The 19,141-nt window shown below is 50.7% G+C and overlaps 1 protein-coding gene across 6 annotated transcripts in view; it reads left to right on the forward strand.

Annotated features, from left to right (window-relative positions):
* LOC124038053 (zinc finger CCCH domain-containing protein 3-like) overlaps window positions 1-19,141 on the forward strand; it is a 144,666-nt gene that overhangs the window by 74,340 nt on the left and 51,185 nt on the right. For all 6 annotated transcript variants that reach the window (XM_046353449.1, XM_046353451.1, XM_046353453.1 and 3 more), the window contains exon 4: window positions 6,564-6,714. In XM_046353449.1, coding sequence (XP_046209405.1) covers window positions 6,564-6,714 — 151 coding nt within the window. The remainder of the gene's footprint in view (window positions 1-6,563; window positions 6,715-19,141) is intronic.

Consider the following 19,141-nt stretch of genomic DNA (forward strand, 5'->3'; position numbering starts at 1 on the left):
TTCTTTCTGTCCTTTCTTACTTTCCTTTCTTTCTGTCCTTACTTTCTTTCTTTCTGTCCTTTCTTTCTTACTGTCCTTTCTTTCTTTCTTACTTTCTTTCTGTCCTTTCTTACTGTCCTTTCTTTCTTTCTGTCCTTACTTTCTGTCCTTTCTTTCTTTTTTACTGTCCTTTCTTTCTTTCTTACTGTCCTTTCTTTCTGTCCTTTCTTTCTTTTTTACTGTCCTTTCTTTCTTTCTTTCTGTCCTTTCTTTCTTTCTGTCCTTTCTTTCTTTCTGTCCTTACTTTCTTTCTGTCCTTTCTTTATTTCTTTCTTTCTTTCTTACTGTCCTTTCTTTCTGTCCTTTCTTTCTTTCTGTCCTTTCTTTCTGTCCTTACTTTCTTTCTTTCTGTCCTTTCTTTCTTTCTTCCTTTCTTTATTTTTTGCTGTCCTTTCTTTCTGTCCTTACTTTCTTTCTGTCCTTTCTTTCTATCCTTACTTTCTTTCTTTCTGTCCTTACTTTCTTTCTGTCCTTACTTTCTTTCTTTCTGTCCTTTCTTTCTGTCCTTTCTTTCTGTCCTTTCTTTCTGTCCTTTCTTTCTGTCCTTTCTTTCTTTCTTTCTTACTTTCTTTCTTTCTGTCCTTTCTTTCTTTCTGTCCTTACTTTCTTTCTTTCTGTCCTTACTTTCTTTCTTACTGTCCTTACTTTCTTTCTTTCTGTCCTTTCTTTCTTTCTTTCTTACTTTCTTTCTTTCTTTCTGTCCTTTCTTTCTTTCTGTCCTTTCTTTCTTTCTTTCTGTCCTTACTTTCTTTCTTTCTGTCCTTTCTTTCTTTCTTACTGTCCTTTCTTTCTGTCCTTTCTTTCTTTCTTTCTCGCCTCTCGCTCTCTTTATTCCTTTCTCTCTCGCTCTCTCTCTCTCTCACCACCCTTCTCTCTTTCTCTCCCCCCCACTTAATCTGAGACACTAGTATGTACTCACACTTCCCCGAAACATACGCACACGTTAGAGTATTTGTGATCATACGACACCAACACTATCTCACACGCAGACACACACGACACCACTAATCTCTCTCTCATACACACACGTCCACACACCCATGAGCACACAGACATGCCAGTCAGTGTGAGATATTGCACAGAACAGGCCATATTTTTGCTGGGTGGGGCAGTGGAGTGATACTAATATTGCTAACTGATAGTCCGTGCCAGAATTTGATCTCACTCTAACTTACTATACATATGTATCTATAAGTGAATCTGCCTGCCTGAGCTTAGCATTGGGTGTTAAACTATATGCTGGTAACTTGAGCACCAAGTTGGTGGATAACCGCATGACATTTGGAATGCATTTCAATCTGATAAGTTAGCCTATCGTTGAGCATGTCTATCAGATTCCCACTGGGATGCAGAGGATGATCCCCGGGGGATTTGAATAGGGGGTGGGGGTTGTACAGCAGAAGGGGGGTATAGAAGCCCCAGTATCAGACTGACTGTCAATAACAAGACTAATGGTCTACCGAGTCTCCGGAGGCGGCGGTGGTGGTGGTGGTGGTGGGGGGGTGTGTGTTAGCTGGAATTAGCCATCAGGTAAGGAGAAGTGCCGCTTGCCAGAGTCACAGCGGCTGTGGGAAGGGACTAGATAGGGAGAGGCAGGGGATCACAGAGCAGGTAGGGTGAGGAGAGGGATAGATAGCAGCCTGTCTCTAGAGACGCCACGGTGCGGTGCGGTGTTATGATGGCATTATTTGGTGTAGTGGTGCTGTGGTGAGCGTCATGCCACTCTGTCACTCTGCAGACTAGAGCGTGAGACTGGGTGAAGAGGGCAGGAGGTGGAGGTGCGGAGTGGCAGGCACACTAAGATCTACTCTACCCGTCCGTCACATCCCAGTCCCGGTCGATCAGATGTAGCAGCTACGTTAGGAACGCAGCCAAAGGATTGAGATCCAATCCATGTAGAACTCTGTAGTTATTCGGTGTTTAGAGTAGAGAGGAGGGTTTCGTGTGTAAGTTCAGTAGCAGTAGCCCAGAGCAGAAGGTGTGAGGTGGTCTTGCTGGGAAAGGTGCAGTGCAGAGTGTATAGACTAGATCATCTGTGGTTTCACAGCACGTAGTTGTGTGTCATCTTGGGATGGATGTGTGTGTGCGTGTGTGTGTCATCTTGGGATGGATGGGTTTGAACTGTGTGTGTGCGTGTGTGTGTCAGCATGGGTGATGAATGGGGAGGGTGTGCTCTGATTGTAAACCCCAGCAGGTTGTGTTGGTTGAGTGGGTCTGGAAGCAATAGGGACTCCATCTTCTTCTACTAGACCACCGCGAACACACACACACACACACACACACACACACACACACACACACACACACACACACACACACACACACACACACACACACACACACACACACACACGCAAACGGGGGTCTTAATCTTCCTCTAATAGGCCTTTGACAGCAAGATGGGGGAGCGAGAGAGAGTACTACCCTTGTGCCATACACGCACACAGACTCTCAAGCGTGCAGCTACACTACAAACTGGGGCTGTCATTAAACAACAGCTAAAGCGGAACATCATTGTGAGTCGTTGTTGGGACTAGGTGAACTGTGTGAGGGGTGTTTGGAATAGGACTGAGGGAGGGGTATATATGGGGGGGGGGGGGGGTTGGGTGTTGACGGGGAGGCGGTGCGGGGTGCGGGGCACGGCAGCGGACTTTGACAAGCCCTATTTGTCATCTGCCAGGAGGCCCGAATAGCTCTGAATGCAATACAGATGACTGCTGGGAAGAGAAGGGACTACAGTCCAGGCAACTAATCCTGCACAACCATGCCCCCCCCCACCTCACACCATGGTTATTATAGTAAATGAAAACTGAAACAAAAACAAAAATTGGAAAAACGATTTAGTAAACTGAAGTAAAACAATTAAGAAAAACATTTGAAAAACTATACTGAAACCGTCTTTGGCTGCAAAATGAAATAAAATAAAAACCATCATAAGTGTTCGTTTTTTGTTATTTTCCTTCTAATGAGGTTTTCAAGCTTTTTTCCCCGAATGGGGTTTACAAGCTTCTGAATCTGGCAGGTAAATGCTGCGAGTTCATGGCAACGTTTCAAATAGCTTTTACGCTATCACTAGCTAGTGGTAGCATGAACCATAGGTGTGAACAAATTGCTTATACGCTATCACTAGCTAGTGGTAGCGTGAACCACAGGTGTGAACAAATAGCTTTTACGCTATCACTAGCTAGTGGTAGCGTGAACCATAGGTGTGAACAAATAGCTTTTACGCTATCACTAGCTAGTGGTAGCGTGAACCATAGGTGTGAACAAATAGCTTTTACGCTATCACTAGCTAGTGGTAGCGTGAACCATAGGTGTGAACAAATAGCTTTTACGCTATCACTAGCTAGTGGTAGCGTGAACCATAGGTGTGAACAAATAGCTTTTATGCTATCACTAGCTAGTGGTAGCGTGAACCATAGGTGTGAACAATAGAGGCAACAAAAGGTCAAGCTGAAACTGAAAAAATATATAAACTAAATAAAAATGGTTTTATAAAACTCAAACTAAATGATTATCGAAAGACTAATAGACTAAAAATAGAAAATCACAAAAATATCATAACCTTGCCTCACACATACACACTCGCATATACACACACACACACACACACACACACACACACACACACACACACACACACACACACACACACACACACACACACACACACACACACACACACACACACACACACACACACACACACACACACACACACACACACCTATACATATGCAGCCGTACCTCATTCATACAGAGGGGCAGGTCCCGTGCGAGCGCGTGTGTGTGTTTGGGGTAGGTTCCAGCATGATGTGTGGTGATTCATGGGTAAATGTTTGACTGAAATGAATGATCCAGCTGATCCTGAGCTGTGTGTACGCTGCCTGACAAGTGAAACACACTCACCGTCCCCAGAATGTAAGATATAAGATAAGAGAGGGTGGAGGAAGATAAATAATTGTGATGTGTCATTGCTCCAAGCTGCTATTTGCTTCTTGGTCATGCTTTGTTATTAAATGCTTATTAACATGACAGAAAGCACTTAAAGATACCCAATACAAATAATAGAAATTAAGTAGAAAGGGCACATTGTTGGGGTTCTCTCCCTCTCCCTCTCCCTCCCTCTCTCTATCTCTCTCCCTCTCCCTCTCTCTCTCTCTCTCTCTCTCTCTCTCTCTCTCTCTCTCTCTCTCTCTCTCTCTCTCTCTCTCTCTCTCTCTCTCACCTTTGCACTCTCTCTCTCGCTATCAATTTCCTTCCTCACTCATTAAGAAGACAAAGTGTTGTCACCGTGAGAGATGGGTGGTACAGGAGAGAGAGAGAGGGGGAGGGAGGGGAGGGAGTAAGAAAGAGGGAGAGAGGGGCAGGGAGTAAGAAAGAGGAGAGAGAGAGGGAGGGCAGTAAGGGAGAGATGGAGAGAGAGAGAGAGGGAGAGTAAAGAGAGAGAGAGAGAGAGGGAGGGGGAGAGAGAGAGAGAGAGAGAGAGAGGAGGGGGGAGTAAGAAAAGAGAGAGAGATGGAGAGAGAGAGAGAGAGGAGAGAGAGAGAGAGAGAGAGAGGGAGAGAGAAGAAAGAGAGAGAGAGAGAGAGAGAGAGAGAGAGAGAGAGAGAGAGAGAGAGAGAGAGAGAGAGAGAGAGAGAGAGAGAGGGAGAGAGAGAGAGAGAGAGAGAGATTTTCTTTGGATGGGGGAGCGTTTGTCTGAAGAAAGAGAGATTTGAGCTGGGAGACTTCTGAGACCTTCCACAACACAGCTCTGGTTCAGGGAGAGATTTCAACTCTAGAGAGAGAGAACTCATTGTAGGGAGTCCTCTGCGATCTTCAGAATCATCAGTCTTATTCATTCTTCCACAGTCATCAGACACAAACCTGAACCGTCAGAGTACAGAGAGAAGCTAAATCATAACTCCTGGCTTTGATCGGGTTTGATTGGAGAGAAAGCAGCAGAGAGAGAGAGAGAGAGAGAGAGAGAGGGTCAGCCAATCCCAGCCATCATAAAGCCATATGATGGAAGTCATTTAGAGAGCTCTTATCCAGAGAGAGAGAGAGATTCACCTTATGACAGAGTGGAGAGAGAGAGAGAGGTGTCTCCGGAGAGAGAGGTGAGAGAGAGAGAGAGAGAGAGAGAGGAGTGAAGTTAGTTGGATACACAGTTTGTTGCTTCCAAGTGAGGAGCGGGTAAGAGAGAGAGATTTTCTGATCAGAGGCCTGATCAGAGCCTGGAGGTTTGTCACTGACATGGTCTTGTCGGATCTCATGTTCTCCTGCTGGGTCTCAGCGTTTGTCTGAATGAACAAAAGATGATTTATGTGAGATTTGAGCTGGGAGACTTCTGTTTTAGACCTTCCACAACACAGCTCTGGTTCAGTTGGAGATTCACTTGTATATTTCAACTCTAGAATTGACCCCGAGTTTTTATTTAAATTAGAACTCATTGTATTCATCCCAGTCCTCTGCGATCTTCAGAATCATCAGTCTTATTCATTCTTCCACAGTCATCAGACACAAACCTGAACCGTCACAGTACACTGCCCGATCCCGGAAAGCTAAATCATAACTCCTGGCTTTGATAAATCATCGGGTTTGTTAAATTGGTGTAAAGCAGCAGTTTCCGATCCTAGCGGATGCAAATGCCATCCGTTACCCGGCACAGCGTGTATGTCAGCCAATCCCAGCCATCATAAAGCCATATGATGGATACACACCTAAATAAATAACAAAGACTCCTATTATTATTTTTCTCCTACCCTCTTTTATGGATCTGCAAAATGATATAACGAATGAGACTTAAAGAGAGAAATCAAGGAGGGAGGGAAAGAGACAGAGGACAGGAATTATTAGGCTCATATATATTTATAGATATTTCCTTTGTTATTCTCTCATCTTTACATGTGATGCTTGTTAAGAGAGCACACCCTGCCTGCCACAGAGTTCTAGGTGCGTGTGGGCGCCCTGCCTGCCACAGAGTTCTAGGTGCGTGTGGGCGCCCTGCCTGCCACAGAGTTCTAGGTGCGTGTGGGTGCCCTGCGCATGTGTGTCTGTGTCCTATTTGTGTTGTATCTGCTAATTTGACCCTGAACCCAGGCTTGACCCTGAACCCAGGCTTGACCCTAAACCCAGGCTTGACCCTAAACCCAGGCTTGACCCTAAACCCAGGCTTGACCCTAAATCCAGGCTTGACCCCAGGCTTGACCCTAAACCCAGGCTTGACCCCAGGCTTGACCCTGAACCCAGGCTTGACCCTGACCCCAGGCTTGACCCTGAACTCAGGCTTGACCCTGAACTCAGGCTTGACCCTGAACCCAGGCTTGACCCCAGGCTTGACCCTGAACCCAGGCTTGACCCTGAACCCAGGCTTGACCCTGAACCCAGGCTTGACCCTGAACCCAGGCTTGTCAGCCAATCCCCCAGAGGTGCATTGACACGTTGTAGTTTGTACCTGTGAGTTAGTATGGGCACAAACGCCCTGTGTTGGTTTCTTGACCTGTCAATCTGATGTCAATCACTTCCTCTGTCTTCCCCAGGTCCCGCCTCTCTGTCGATGCTTAGCCAATTGTCTCAGCGGGTTTTCAGGACGCGCTATAAGATAGTGACGCGCCTGGTCGGAGCCACCTCGCACACACCCCACTATAGCCACGCCCTCTCCTGGAGAGCCAAGAGGATCCATACAGCCAGGTAATGTGTACACACACACACCACACACACACACACACACACACACACACACACACACACACACACACACACACACACACACACACACACACACACACACACACACACACACACACACACACACACACACACACACACACACACACACACACACACACACACACACACAAATACTGCATTTGAAAGACGCAGTTTATACATAGGCTGCACTCTGTAGCACATGGTACGTAACACACACAGGCCCATTCTCACACTATGGTTCTTATGTTTAGTGTGTCTCCCTTCTTCATATCACTCAGCAGCACCATAACCCAGGAAGGAGGGCCTGTCTTTAAAGTAGCAGACAGGTGTGTCGTTGTGTGCTAGCGTGGAGCGGAGAGGGACCCAAGGGAAGGGAACGTTTACACCGGTCCTCTGCTCTGTACGCTCTGAGTTTACACCTCTTACATCTCAGAGAACAAGCCCATCGGAAGGGAGGGGGCTCTTCTCCGACGTCATTACAACCTCTCGTCTCTCTTTTCCTCTCTGTCTTTATTGCTCTCTTTCTGCCTTTCACCCTTTCATTTTGAGAATGAGGGAATTCACTGAAATGAAGCTAAATGCATTTACTTAATAAGCACTCAATGTACATGTGATTTACAGGGCTCCAACTTAACCCCTCGCATCCTCACATCCATTCTATCCATCCTGTCCTCCTTTCTCCCTGGACATGAGAAAGATGCTAAAACAGAGATTCTAGAAAGTAAACGATATAAATGAGATGAGGAGAAGGTACGAAGTGGTTATGAGGTCATAAAACCTACACTCGATCCCTCCGATGTTAACAACTACAGACCAGTATCCCTTCTTTCTTTTCTCTCCAAAACTCTTGAACGTGCCGTCCTTGGCCAGCTCTCCCGCTATCTCTCTCTGAATGACCTTCTTGATCCAAATCAGTCAGGTTTCAAGACTAGTCATTCAACTGAGACTGCTCTTCTCTGTATCACGGAGGCGCTCCGCACTGCTAAAGCTAACTCTCTCTCCTCTGCTCTCATCCTTCTAGACCTATCGGCTGCCTTCGATACTGTGAACCATCAGATCCTCCTCTCCACCCTCTCCGAGTTGGGCATCTCCGGCGCGGCCCACGCTTGGATTGCGTCCTACCTGACAGGTCGCTCCTACCAGGTGGCGTGGCGAGAATCTGTCTCCTCACCACGCGCTCTCACCACTGGTGTCCCCCAGGGCTCTGTTCTAGGCCCTCTCCTATTCTCGCTATACACCAAGTCACTTGGCTCTGTCATAACCTCACATGGTCTCTCCTATCATTGCTATGCAGACGACACACAATTAATCTTCTCCTTTCCCCCTTCTGATGACCAGGTGGCGAATCGCATCTCTGCATGTCTGGCAGACATATCAGTGTGGATGACGGATCACCACCTCAAGCTGAACTTCGGCAAGACGGAGCTGCTCTTCCTCCCGGGGAAGGACTGCCCGTTCCATGATCTCGCCATCACGGTTGACAACTCCATTGTGTCCTCCTCCCAGAGCGCTAAGAACCTTGGCGTGATCCTGGACAACACCCTGTCGTTCTCAACTAACATCGAGGCGGTGGCCCGTTCCTGTAGGTTCATGCTCTACAACATCCGCAGAGTACGACCCTGCCTCACACAGGAAGCGGCGAAGGTCCTAATCCAGGCACTTGTCATCTCCCGTCTGGATTACTGCAACTCGCTGTTGGCTGGGCTCCCTGCCTGTGCCATTAAACCCCTACAACTCATCCAGAACGCCGCAGCCCGTCTAGTGTTCAACCTTCCCAAGTTCTCTCACTTCACCCCGCTCCTCCGCTCTCTCCACTGGCTTCCAGTTGAAGCTCGCATCCGCTACAAGACCATGGTGCTTGCCTACGGAGCTGTGAGGGGAACGGCACCTCAGTACCTCCAGGCTCTGATCAGGCCCTACACCCAAATAAGGGCACTGCGTTCATCCACCTCTGGCCTGCTCGCCTCCCTACCATTGAGGAAGTACAGTTCCCGCTCAGCCCAGTCAAAAGTGTTCGCTGCTCTGGCTCCCCAATGGTGGAACAAACTCCCTCACGACGCCAGGACAGCGGAGTCAATCACCACCTTCCGGAGACACCTGAAACCCCACCTCTTTAAGGAATACTTAGGATAGGATAAAGTAATCCTTCTCACCCCCCCCCTCCCCCCTTAAAATATTTAGATGCACTATTGTAAAGTGGCTGTTCCACTGGATGTCATAAGGTGAATGCACCAATTTGTAAGTCGCTCTGGATAAGAGCGTCTGCTAAATGCCTTAAATGTAAAAAATGTAATAACTGGGGGACGGAGGGAGAGGTAATGAATCCCTATGATGATCTCATTATTGGCCCGACGTGCAATAAGTTCATGTTATTCATGACCTCATCACCGTGGGACGGACAGTTAGACAGTTAGTTCATGTTTTATTGTGATTGTTATTAACATAGACTTATGGTTTTATTGCGCCGCTAGTTAAAAGGTAATATGGTTATGCAGTTGGTTAATGTATTATTCCACTAATATGAAATGGCTTCGTGTCTTAATGATGCTCTGTTTTCCTAAGCCTCGTAATGGGCTGTGGCGGGAGGAGATCACAAGCTGTTGCAATGCGCGCAGGCACACGCACAGACACACACACACACAGACGCACAGACACACAGATACACAGACACACACACACACACAGACACACAGACACACAGATACACAGACACACAGACACACACACACACACCGTTGTGTTCACAGCGCAAAGGGTTCCGTTGGAGGTGCGGTGTGCTCTGCAGCCTTTTGTCGCTGTGGCCGCCTGCTGTGTGCGAGTGTCAGTAGCCATGTGAGACGTCCACCGAGTCAGAGGAGATGCAGACACACTGGCTCTCGAGACAAGGGGACACACATGGTTACATTTCAGCTTGGGGAGATGCAGTAGTTTCTCTCTCTCTCTCTCTCTCTCTCTCTCTCTCTCTCTCTCTCTCTCTCTCTCTCTCTCTCTCTCTCTCTCTCTACTCTCTCTCTCTCTCTCTCTCTCTCTCTACTCTCTACTCTCTCTCTCTACTCTCATCTTTCTCTATCTCTCTGTCTCTCTCTCTCTCTCTCTCTCTCTCTCTCTCTCTCTCTCTCTCTCTCTCTGTATTTGTGTGTTCTTCATGTGTTACACAGTTATCTTAATTGCCTCTATGTGAGTTTTTTTGTTGTATGTCTGTGTGTGGTGTCTCATTTTGTGTAGTTCAGGTTGAGCTTGGTGAAACAGTGGGACTGGCTGCATGAGGCTGAGAATGAAGCTCGGGCCTCTGGTGACTTATTACTCTTCATTTAGTCGCTGCAGTAAATATTGATTAATCAAAGGGATTTTCAATTTGAGCCGCGCAACATCCTGTGAAATATCACCAAGTCTGGAGATTGGGGGGGCGGAGGGGGGCTGGACAGGTCCCCTGGGAGAGAGGATGTTCTCCTAAGACCCCCCCACCCCCACTTACTCCCCTCACTACCTCAATCTGTCTGACTCTCTCTAGCACCCCTGAACCTTTTATTATTTCTATCCTAAGCCATATAAGCAGTCCAAGCTCATCTATGGCAGTCTCATCTTAACCCCTGCACCGAGTTCTGTCCTACCTCTGCAACCTTCTCATATCATCCCCACTCGGTGTCCCCAAAGCTTTAGAGAGGCCCAAGATGTTGCCTCACTGTAGCCTCATTGTAAATATGGTTCATTCTGATTTCCATAGTGGGGCTGATGCCCTTGGCACAGAGTGTCTAGCGCCAGCCACACATGATCAGTGGGCACCTCTACCTATCTGAGCACTCCTGTCACCCTTAACTCACCTCTCTCTACTCTGTTAGTCTCCCACCCAGACCCAAGGGAAGTGAGCTGACCTGTCCCGTACCCAGCATGCCGTGCGGTTCTCAGTGTGGTGTCAGCAGTAATGGGCATTGTGGGTGATTGAGTGCTGAGGGAGGCTGGGTATTCCAGCCCCCGCCACCAGGAAATAGATATAATCTCAACATTAAGTCCATTAATAGTAGCCAGAGTTGAATTAAGAAAGCCGTAAAACATGCAGCGCACCGCAGGATAAATGACTGTCCCCTTCCTCGCTCCAGCCGTCCCTCGGTCCAGCCCTCCCTCGCTCCAGCCCCGTCCAGCCGCCCCTCGCTCCAGCCGTCCCTCGTCCCTCGCTCCAGCCTCCCTCGCTCCAGCCGTCCTCGGTCCAGCCCTCCCTCGCTCCAGCCGTCCCTCCAGCTCCCAGCCCTCCTAGCTCCAGCCCTCCTCGCTCCAGCCCTCCCTCGCTCCAGCCGTCCTCGCTCCAGCCGTCCCTCGCTCCAGCCGTCCCTCGCTCCAGCCCTCCCTCGCTCCAGCCGTCCCTCGCTCCAGCCCTCCCTCGCTCCAGCCCTCCCTCGCTCCAAGTGTCCTCGCTCCAGCCGTTCCTTTTCCACCTGCCTCACTCTCAGTGTGGTGTCAGTAGTAATGGGCATTGTGGGTGATTGAGTGCTGGGGGAGGCGGGGTATTCCAGCCCCCGCCACCAGGAAATAGATATAACCTCAACATTAAGTCCAATAATAGTAGCCAGAGTTGAATTAAGAAAGCCGTAAAACATGCAGCGCACCGCAGGATAAATGACTGACCCCTCCCTCGCTCCAGCCTCCCTCGCTCCAGCCCTCCCTCGCTCCAGCCGTCCCTCGCTCCAGCCCTCCCTCGCTCCAGCCCTCCCTCGCTCCAGCCCTCCCTCGCTCCAGCCCTCCCTCGCTCCAGCCCTCCCTCGCTCCAGCCGTCCCTCGCTCCAGCCCTCCCTCGCTCCAGCCCTCCCTCGCTCCAGCCGTCCCTCGCTCCAGCCGTCCCTCGCTCCAGCCCTCCCTCGCTCCAGCCCTCCCTCGCTCCGCCAGTCTTCTCCATCCCTTCTTTTCTCGCCTTCTCTGTTGCTTATTTGCCTCCCTCATGTTCTATGTTTTCCCTCTTTCTCCCACAATGCCCATTACTGCTGACACCACACTGAGAGTGAGGCAGGTGGAAAAGGGACGGCTCCCCTTTTTCTTTTCATTGTCTGTCCATTAACCTCTTATTGTGTCTCTCCTCATCCTCACCTCATTTTCATACCTTTTCAGTATCACCTTATCTCTGCTTCTCAGCTCTTTTCCACCTGCCTCACTCTCTTGCACGCGCTATCATTGGTCAGTTCTCTTTGGGGGTTTATGGTGCTCGACGATTGTTTGTTTTTGAGCTACTGTTGTGACACACACACACACACACACACACACACACACACACACACACACACACACACACACACACACACACACACACACACACACACACACACACACACACACACACACACACACACACACACACGGTCTCTCATCTCGTCTAGTGCTCCTCGATTGATCAGGATGTGGGAGGCGGCAATAAAGGCTGCTCCGCCCTCCTCTCCTTTCTCCCATCACACTTATTCACACCTCCACTCAGCCCTCCTTCACGCCAGTTCATATGGCAGTTTTACTCCTCTACTCGTCACTTATCATATCTATCCCCCTATCGCTTTCTCGCGTATCCCTTCTTACTCGCGGGCCATTCTTAACGGTCATGTCTTTCTCACGTATCCCTTCTTACTCGCGGGCCATTTTAACGGTCATGTCTTTCTCGCGTATCCCTTCTTACTCGCGGGCCATTCTAACGGTCATGTCTTTCTCACGTATCCCTTCTTACTCGCGGGCCATTCTAACGGTCATGTCTTTCTCACGTATCCCTTCTTAACGGTCATGTCTTTCGTATCCCTTCGGGCCATTCTAACGGTCATGTCTTTCTCACGTATCCCTTCTTACTCGCGGGCCATTCTAACGGTCATGTCTTTCTCACGTATCCCTTCTTACTCGCGGGCCATTCTAACGGTCATGTCTTTCTCACGTATCCCTTCTTACTCGCGGGCCATTCTAACGGTCATGTCTTTCTCACGTATCCCTTCTTACTCGCGGGCCATAACGGTCATGTCTTTCTCACGTATCCCTTCTTACGGGCCATTCTTAACGGTCATGTCTTTCTCCATTCGGGCCATTCTAACGGTCATGTCTTTCTCACGTATCCCTTCTTACTCGCGGGCCATTCTAACGGTCATGTCTTTCTCACGTATCCCTTCTTACTCGCGGGCCATTCTAACGGTCATGTCTTTCTCACGTATCCCTTCTTACTCGCGGGCCATTCTTAACGGTCATGTCTTTCTCACGTATCCCTTCTTACTCGCGGGCCATTCTAACGGTCATGTCTTTCTCACGTATCCCTTCTTACTCGCGGGCCATTCTTAACGGTCATGTCTTTCCGTATCCCTTCTTACTCGCGGGCCATTCTAACGGTCATGTCTTTCTCACGTATCCCTTCTTACTCGCGGGCCATTCTTAACGGTCATGTCTTTCTCACGTATCCCTTCTTACTCGCGGGCCATTCTTAACGGTCATGTCTTTCTCACGTATCCCTTCTTACTCGCGGGCCATTCTTAACGGTCATGTCTTTCTCACGTATCCCTTCTTACTAACGGTCATGGCCATTCTAACGGTCATGTCTTTCTCACGTATCCCTTCTTACTCGCGGGCCATTCTAACGGTCATGTCTTTCTCACGTATCCCTTCTTACTCGCGGGCCATTCTTAACGGTCATGTCTTTCTCACGTATCCCTTCTTACTCGCGGGCCATTCTAACGGTCATGTCTTTCTCACGTATCCCTTCTTACTCGCGGGCCATTCTAACGGTCATGTCTTTCTCACGTATCCCTTCTTACTCGCGGGCCATTCTTAACGGTCATGTCTTTCTCACGTATCCCTTCTTACTCGCGGGCCATTCTAACGGTCATGTCTTTCTCACGTATCCCTTCTTACTCGGGCCATTCTTAACGGTCATGGCCATTCTAACGGTCATGTCTTTCTCGCGTATCCCTTCTTACTCGCGGGCCATTCTTAACGGTCATGTCTTTCTCACGTATCCCTTCTTACTCGCGGGCCATTCTAACGGTCATGTCTTTCTCACGTATCCCTTCTTACTCGCGGGCCATTCTAACGGTCATGTCTTTCTCACGTATCCCTTCTTACTCGCGGGCCATTCTAACGGTCATGTCTTTCTCACGTATCCCTTCTTACTCGCGGGCCATTCTTAACGGTCATGTCTTTCTCACGTATCCCTTCTTACTCGCGGGCCATTCTAACGGTCATGTCTTTCTCACGTATCCCTTCTTTCGCGGGCCATTCTAACGGTCATGTCTTTCTCACGTATCCCTTCTTACTCGCGGGCCATTCTAACGGTCATGTCTTTCTCGCGTATCCCTTCTTACTCGCGGGCCATTCTAACGGTCATGTCTTTCTCGCGTATCCCTTCTTACTCGCGGGCCATTCTAACGGTCATGTCTTTCTCACGTATCCCTTCTTACTCGCGGGCCATTCTTAACGGTCATGTCTTTCTCACGTATCCCTTCTTACTCGCGGGCCATTCTTAACGGTCATGTCTTTACTTCTCTTTTGCTCTTTTCAAGTCCCCCCTCTTTCTCACACCCGTACACTCTCATCTACAGATTCCTGATTGTCTTAATTTGATGTCGTTTTGCCCCAGAGGTGTCCCTTACTCTCATACGATTAGTGTCGATTGAATTGTCTTAATGCGTAACGAGTGTGTTTAGGACCACTGTTATTACATTGCTGTAAGCAGAGTGCCGTCCTCCTCGCCTCGCTCTAGGAAGGAGCTAGACTGTTTGCGCTGCTCAGTCTGTTCCAAGGGTAACTGTTTCCCCAGTATGAGCTTACTAATGCTTTCGCTGCAAGCAAACAGGCCAGAGCAGCATTATTCAGAGCACTCGCGCGACCCCCAAATTCTTCCCTGTCACCAAAACAAAAGTCTGATCGTTCATCAACGGCAGTAGTAGTGCTGAATCGCTCTCTCCTTCATCTGTGTGTCGCGCATGGTGAGAGCTGTACACGCAAACACACACACACGCACAATTTCACAGGCATGAAAACACTTAGAATATACTCACAAGAGAATTGCTCTCTGCTATTTTGTCCACCTCTTCCACCTCCTCTCCTCTCCTCCTCACCACCTACAGCTCTGTGGGATCATGGTCCATGGGGTCAACTTACCCCTGCTGTAAATTTACAGTGCATTCGGACCCCTTGACTTTTTCCACATTTTGTTACTACAATGGATGAAATCAAATATTTTCCTCATCAATTTGCACACAATACCCCATAATGAAAAAGCGAAAACAGGGTTTTAGACATTTTTGCAAATGTATTAAAAATAAACACAGAAATAAATGAATCAGACCATTTGCTATGAGACTCTGAGACTAAATTGAGATCAGGTGCATCCTGTTTCCATTGATCATCCTTTAAATGTTTCTGCAACTTTATTGGAGTCCACCTGTGGTATATTCTATTGATTGGACATGATTTGGGAAAGGCACAGAGGCACCTGTTTATTTAAGGTCCCACTGTTGACAGTGCATGCCATGAGCAAGCCATGAGGTCGAAGGAATTGTCCGTAGAGCTCCGAGACAGGATTGTGTCGAGGTACAGATCTGGGGAAGGGTACCAAAACATTTCTGGAGCATTGAAAGTCCCCAAGAATGCAGTGGCCTCATCATTCTTAAATGGAAGAAGTTTTGAACCACCAAGACTCTTCCGAAGAAGGGCCTTTGTCGGGGTGGTGACCAAGAACCCGATGGTCACTCTGACAGAGCTCCAGAGTTCCTCTGTGTGGATGGGAGAACCTTCCAGAAGGACCTAAAGGACTCTGACCGTGAGAAACAAGATTCTCTGGTCTGATGAAACCAAGATTGAACTCTTTGGCCTGAATGCCAAGTGTCACGGCTGGAGGAAATCTGGCACCATCCCTACGGTGAAGCGTGGTGGTGACAGCATCATGCTGTGGGGATGTTTTTCAGCGGCAGGGACTGGGAGACTAGTCAGGATAGAGGGAAAGATGATCTGAGGTCCTTGATGAAAACCTGCTCCAGAATGCTCAGAATTTCAGACTGGGGTGAATGTTCACCTTCACAACTACACACCTGCACACACACACCGCACACGCACCTACACACACACCTACACACACGCACGCACGCACGCACACACACACACACACACACACACACACACACACACACACACACACACACACACACACACACACACACACACACACACACACACACACACACACACACACACACACACACACACACACACACACACACACACACACACACACACACACACACACAGCTCAAAATCTCTCTTCTCCCCCATAGTTTGTCCCATTAATGAATCACCATGGTGATTGGGATGATGTGTGTGCAGCCAGGATGTGTCCCCCAGGGCTTCTGGGGAGCAGAGTGGTATATTGGCGTGTTGGTGAAAAGGCTCCCCCTGAAACGAACGTGCTGTCTGGCAGGGGAGGATTTGTGTGGCGGACAGGCCTGGAGTACCTTTGATAACAGATCTCTTGCTTTGGGGTCAAGGGCGGCACAGGAATAGGTCAAGGAGAGAGAAGAGGGGATAAGGAAAGAGAAGAGGGATGGCTCTCTCTTCTCCGGTTGTGTCACTTGGGGCTTTTTTAAATTTCTCTATCTCTCCTCCCTTTCCCCTCTTTCCCTCCCTCCCTCCCTCCTCTCTCTCTCTCTCTCCCTCCCTCCCTCCCTTTCCCCTCTTTCCATCCTCCTTCTCTCTCTCTCTCTCTCTCTCTCCCTCCCTCCCTCTTTCCATCCTCCCTCCTCTCTCTCTCCCTCCCTCCCTCCCTTTCCCCTCTTTCCATCCTCCCTCCTCTCTCTCTCCCTCCCTCCCTCTCCCCTCTTTCCATCCTCCCTCCTCCTCTCCTCCCTCTCTCCCTCCCTCCCTCCCTTTCCCCTCTTTCCATCCTCCCTCCTCCTCTCTCTCCCTCCCTCCCTCTCCCTTTCCCTCTTTCCATCCTCCCTCCCTCTTCTCCCTCCCTCCCTCCCTTTCCCCTCTTCCCATCCTCCCTCCTCTCCTCCCTCCCTCCCTCCCTCCCTTTCCCCTCTTTCCATCCTCCCTCCTCCTCTCTCTCCCTCCCTCCCTTTCCCCTCTTTCCATCCTCCCTCCTCTCTCTTTCTCCCTCCTCTCCCCTCTTTCCATCCTCCCTCCTCCTCTCCCTCCCTCCCTTTTCCCTCTTTCCATCCTCCCTCCCTCTCCTCCCTCCCTCCTTTCCCCTCTTTCCATCCTCCCTCCCTCCCTTTCCCCTCTTTCCATCCCCCCTCCTCCCTCCCTCCCTCCCTCCCTCCCTCCTCCCTCCCTCCCTCCCTCCCTCCCTCCCTCCCTCCCTCCCTCCCTCCCTCCCTCCCTCCCTCCCTCCCTTCCCCTCTTTCCATCCTCCCTCCTCCTCCTCTCTCTCCCCTCCCTTTCCCTCCTCCCCTCTTTCCATCCTCCCTTCTCCCTCCCTCCCTCCCTTTCCCTCTTTCCATCCTCCCTCCTCTCCCTCCCTCCCTCCCTCCCTCCCTCCCTCCCTCTCCCCTCTTTCCATCCTCCCTCCCTCTCTCCCCTCTTTCCATCCTCCCTCTCTCTCTCCCTCCCTTTCCCCTCTTTCCATCCTCCCCCTCTCTCTTTCTCCCTCCCTCCCTCTCCCTTCTTTCCATCCTCCCTCTCTCCCTCTCTCCCTCCCTCCCTCCCTCCTCCCTCCTCCCTCCCTCTCCTCCCTCCCTCCCTCCCTCCCTCTCCCCTCTTTCCATCCTCCCTCCTCCTCTCTCTCCCTCCCTCCCTTTCCCCTCTTTCCATCCTCCCTCCCTTTCCCCTCTTTCCATCCTCCCTCCTCCTCCCTCCCTCCCTCCCTCCCTTTCCCTCTTTCCATCCTCCTTCCTTCTCTCCCTCCCTCCCTCCCTTTCCCCTCTTTCCCTCCCTCCCTCTTTCCTCCCTCCCTCCCTCCCTCCCTCCCTCTCCCCTCTTTCCATCCTCCCTTCTCCCTCCCTCCCTTTCCCCTCTTTCCATCCTCCCTCCCTCCCTCCCTCCCTCTCCCCTCTTTCCATCCTCCCTCTCCTCTCCCCTCTTTCCATCCTCCTCTCTCTCTCTCCCTCCCTTTCCCCTCTTTCCATCCTCCCCCTCTCTTTCTCCCTCCCTCCCGCCCTCCCTTTCTCCCTCCCTCCCTCCCTCTCCCCTCTTTCCATCCTCCCTCTCTCTCTCCCTCCTCCCTCTCCCCTCTTTCCATCCTCCCTCTCTCCCCCTCCCTTTCCCCTCTTTCCATCCTCCCTCCTCCTCTTTCCCTCCCTTTCCCCTCTTTCCATCCTCCCTCCTCCTCTTTCCCTCCCTCCCTCCCTCCCTTTCCCCTCTTTCCATCCTCCTTCCTCCTCTCCCTCCCTCCCTCCCTCCCTTTCCCCTCTTTCCATCCTCCTTCCTCCTCTCCCTCCCTCCCTCCCTCCCTTTCCCCTCTTTCCATCCTCCCTCCCTCCTCTCCCTTTCCCTCTTTCCATCCTCCCTCCCTCCCTCCCTTTCCCCTCTTTCCATCCTCCCTCCTCCTCTCCTTTCTCCCTCCCTCCCTCCCTTTCCCCTCTTTCCATCCTCCCTCCCTCTCTTTCTCCCTCCCTCCCTCCCTTTCCCCTCTTCCATCCTCCCTCCTCCTCTCTCCCTCCCTCCCTCCCTCCCTTTCCCCTCTTTCCATCCTCCCTCCTCCCTCTCTCCCTCCCTCCCTTTCCCCTCTTTCCATCCTCCCTCCTCTCTCTTTCTCCCTCCCCTCCCCTCTTTCCATCCTCCCTCCTCCTCTCCCTCCCTCCCTTTTCCCTCTTTCCATCCTCCCTCCTCTCTCTCCCTCCCTCCCTTTCCCCTCTTTCCATCCTCCCTCCCTCCCTTTCCCCTCTTTCCATCCTCCCTCCTCCTCCCTCCCTCCCTCCCTCCCTCCCTCCCTCCCTTCCCCTCTTTTTCCATCCCTCCTCCTCTCCCTCCCTCCCTCCCTCTCCCCTCTTTCCATCCTCCCTTCTCCCTCCCTCCCTCCCTTTCCCCTCTTTCCATCCTCCCTCCTCTCTCCCTCCCTCCCTCCCTCCCTCCCTCTCCCCTCTTTCCATCCTCCCTCTCTCTCTCCCCTCTTTCCATCCTCCCTCTCTCTCTCCCTCCCTTTCCCTCTTCCCTCCCCCCTCTCTCCCCTCCTCCCTCTCCCCTCTTTCCATCCTCCCTCTCTCCCTCCCTCCTCCCTCCCCTCCCTCCCTCCCTCCTCCCTCCCTCCCTCTCCCCTCTTTCCATCCTCCCTCCTCCTCTCCTCCCTCCCTCCTTTCCCCTCTTTCCATCCTCCCTCCCTTTTCCATCCTCCCTCCTCCTCTTTCCCTCCCTCCCTCCCTCCCTCCCTTTCTCCTCTTTCCCTCCTTCCTTCTCTCCCTCCCTCCCTCCCTTTCCCCTCTTTCCATCCTCCCTCCTCTCTCCCTCCCTCCCTCCTCCTCCTCCC

The sequence above is a fragment of the Oncorhynchus gorbuscha genome, linkage group LG06 (genome assembly GCF_021184085.1).
Source record: "Oncorhynchus gorbuscha isolate QuinsamMale2020 ecotype Even-year linkage group LG06, OgorEven_v1.0, whole genome shotgun sequence".
NCBI lineage: Eukaryota > Metazoa > Chordata > Actinopteri > Salmoniformes > Salmonidae > Oncorhynchus > Oncorhynchus gorbuscha.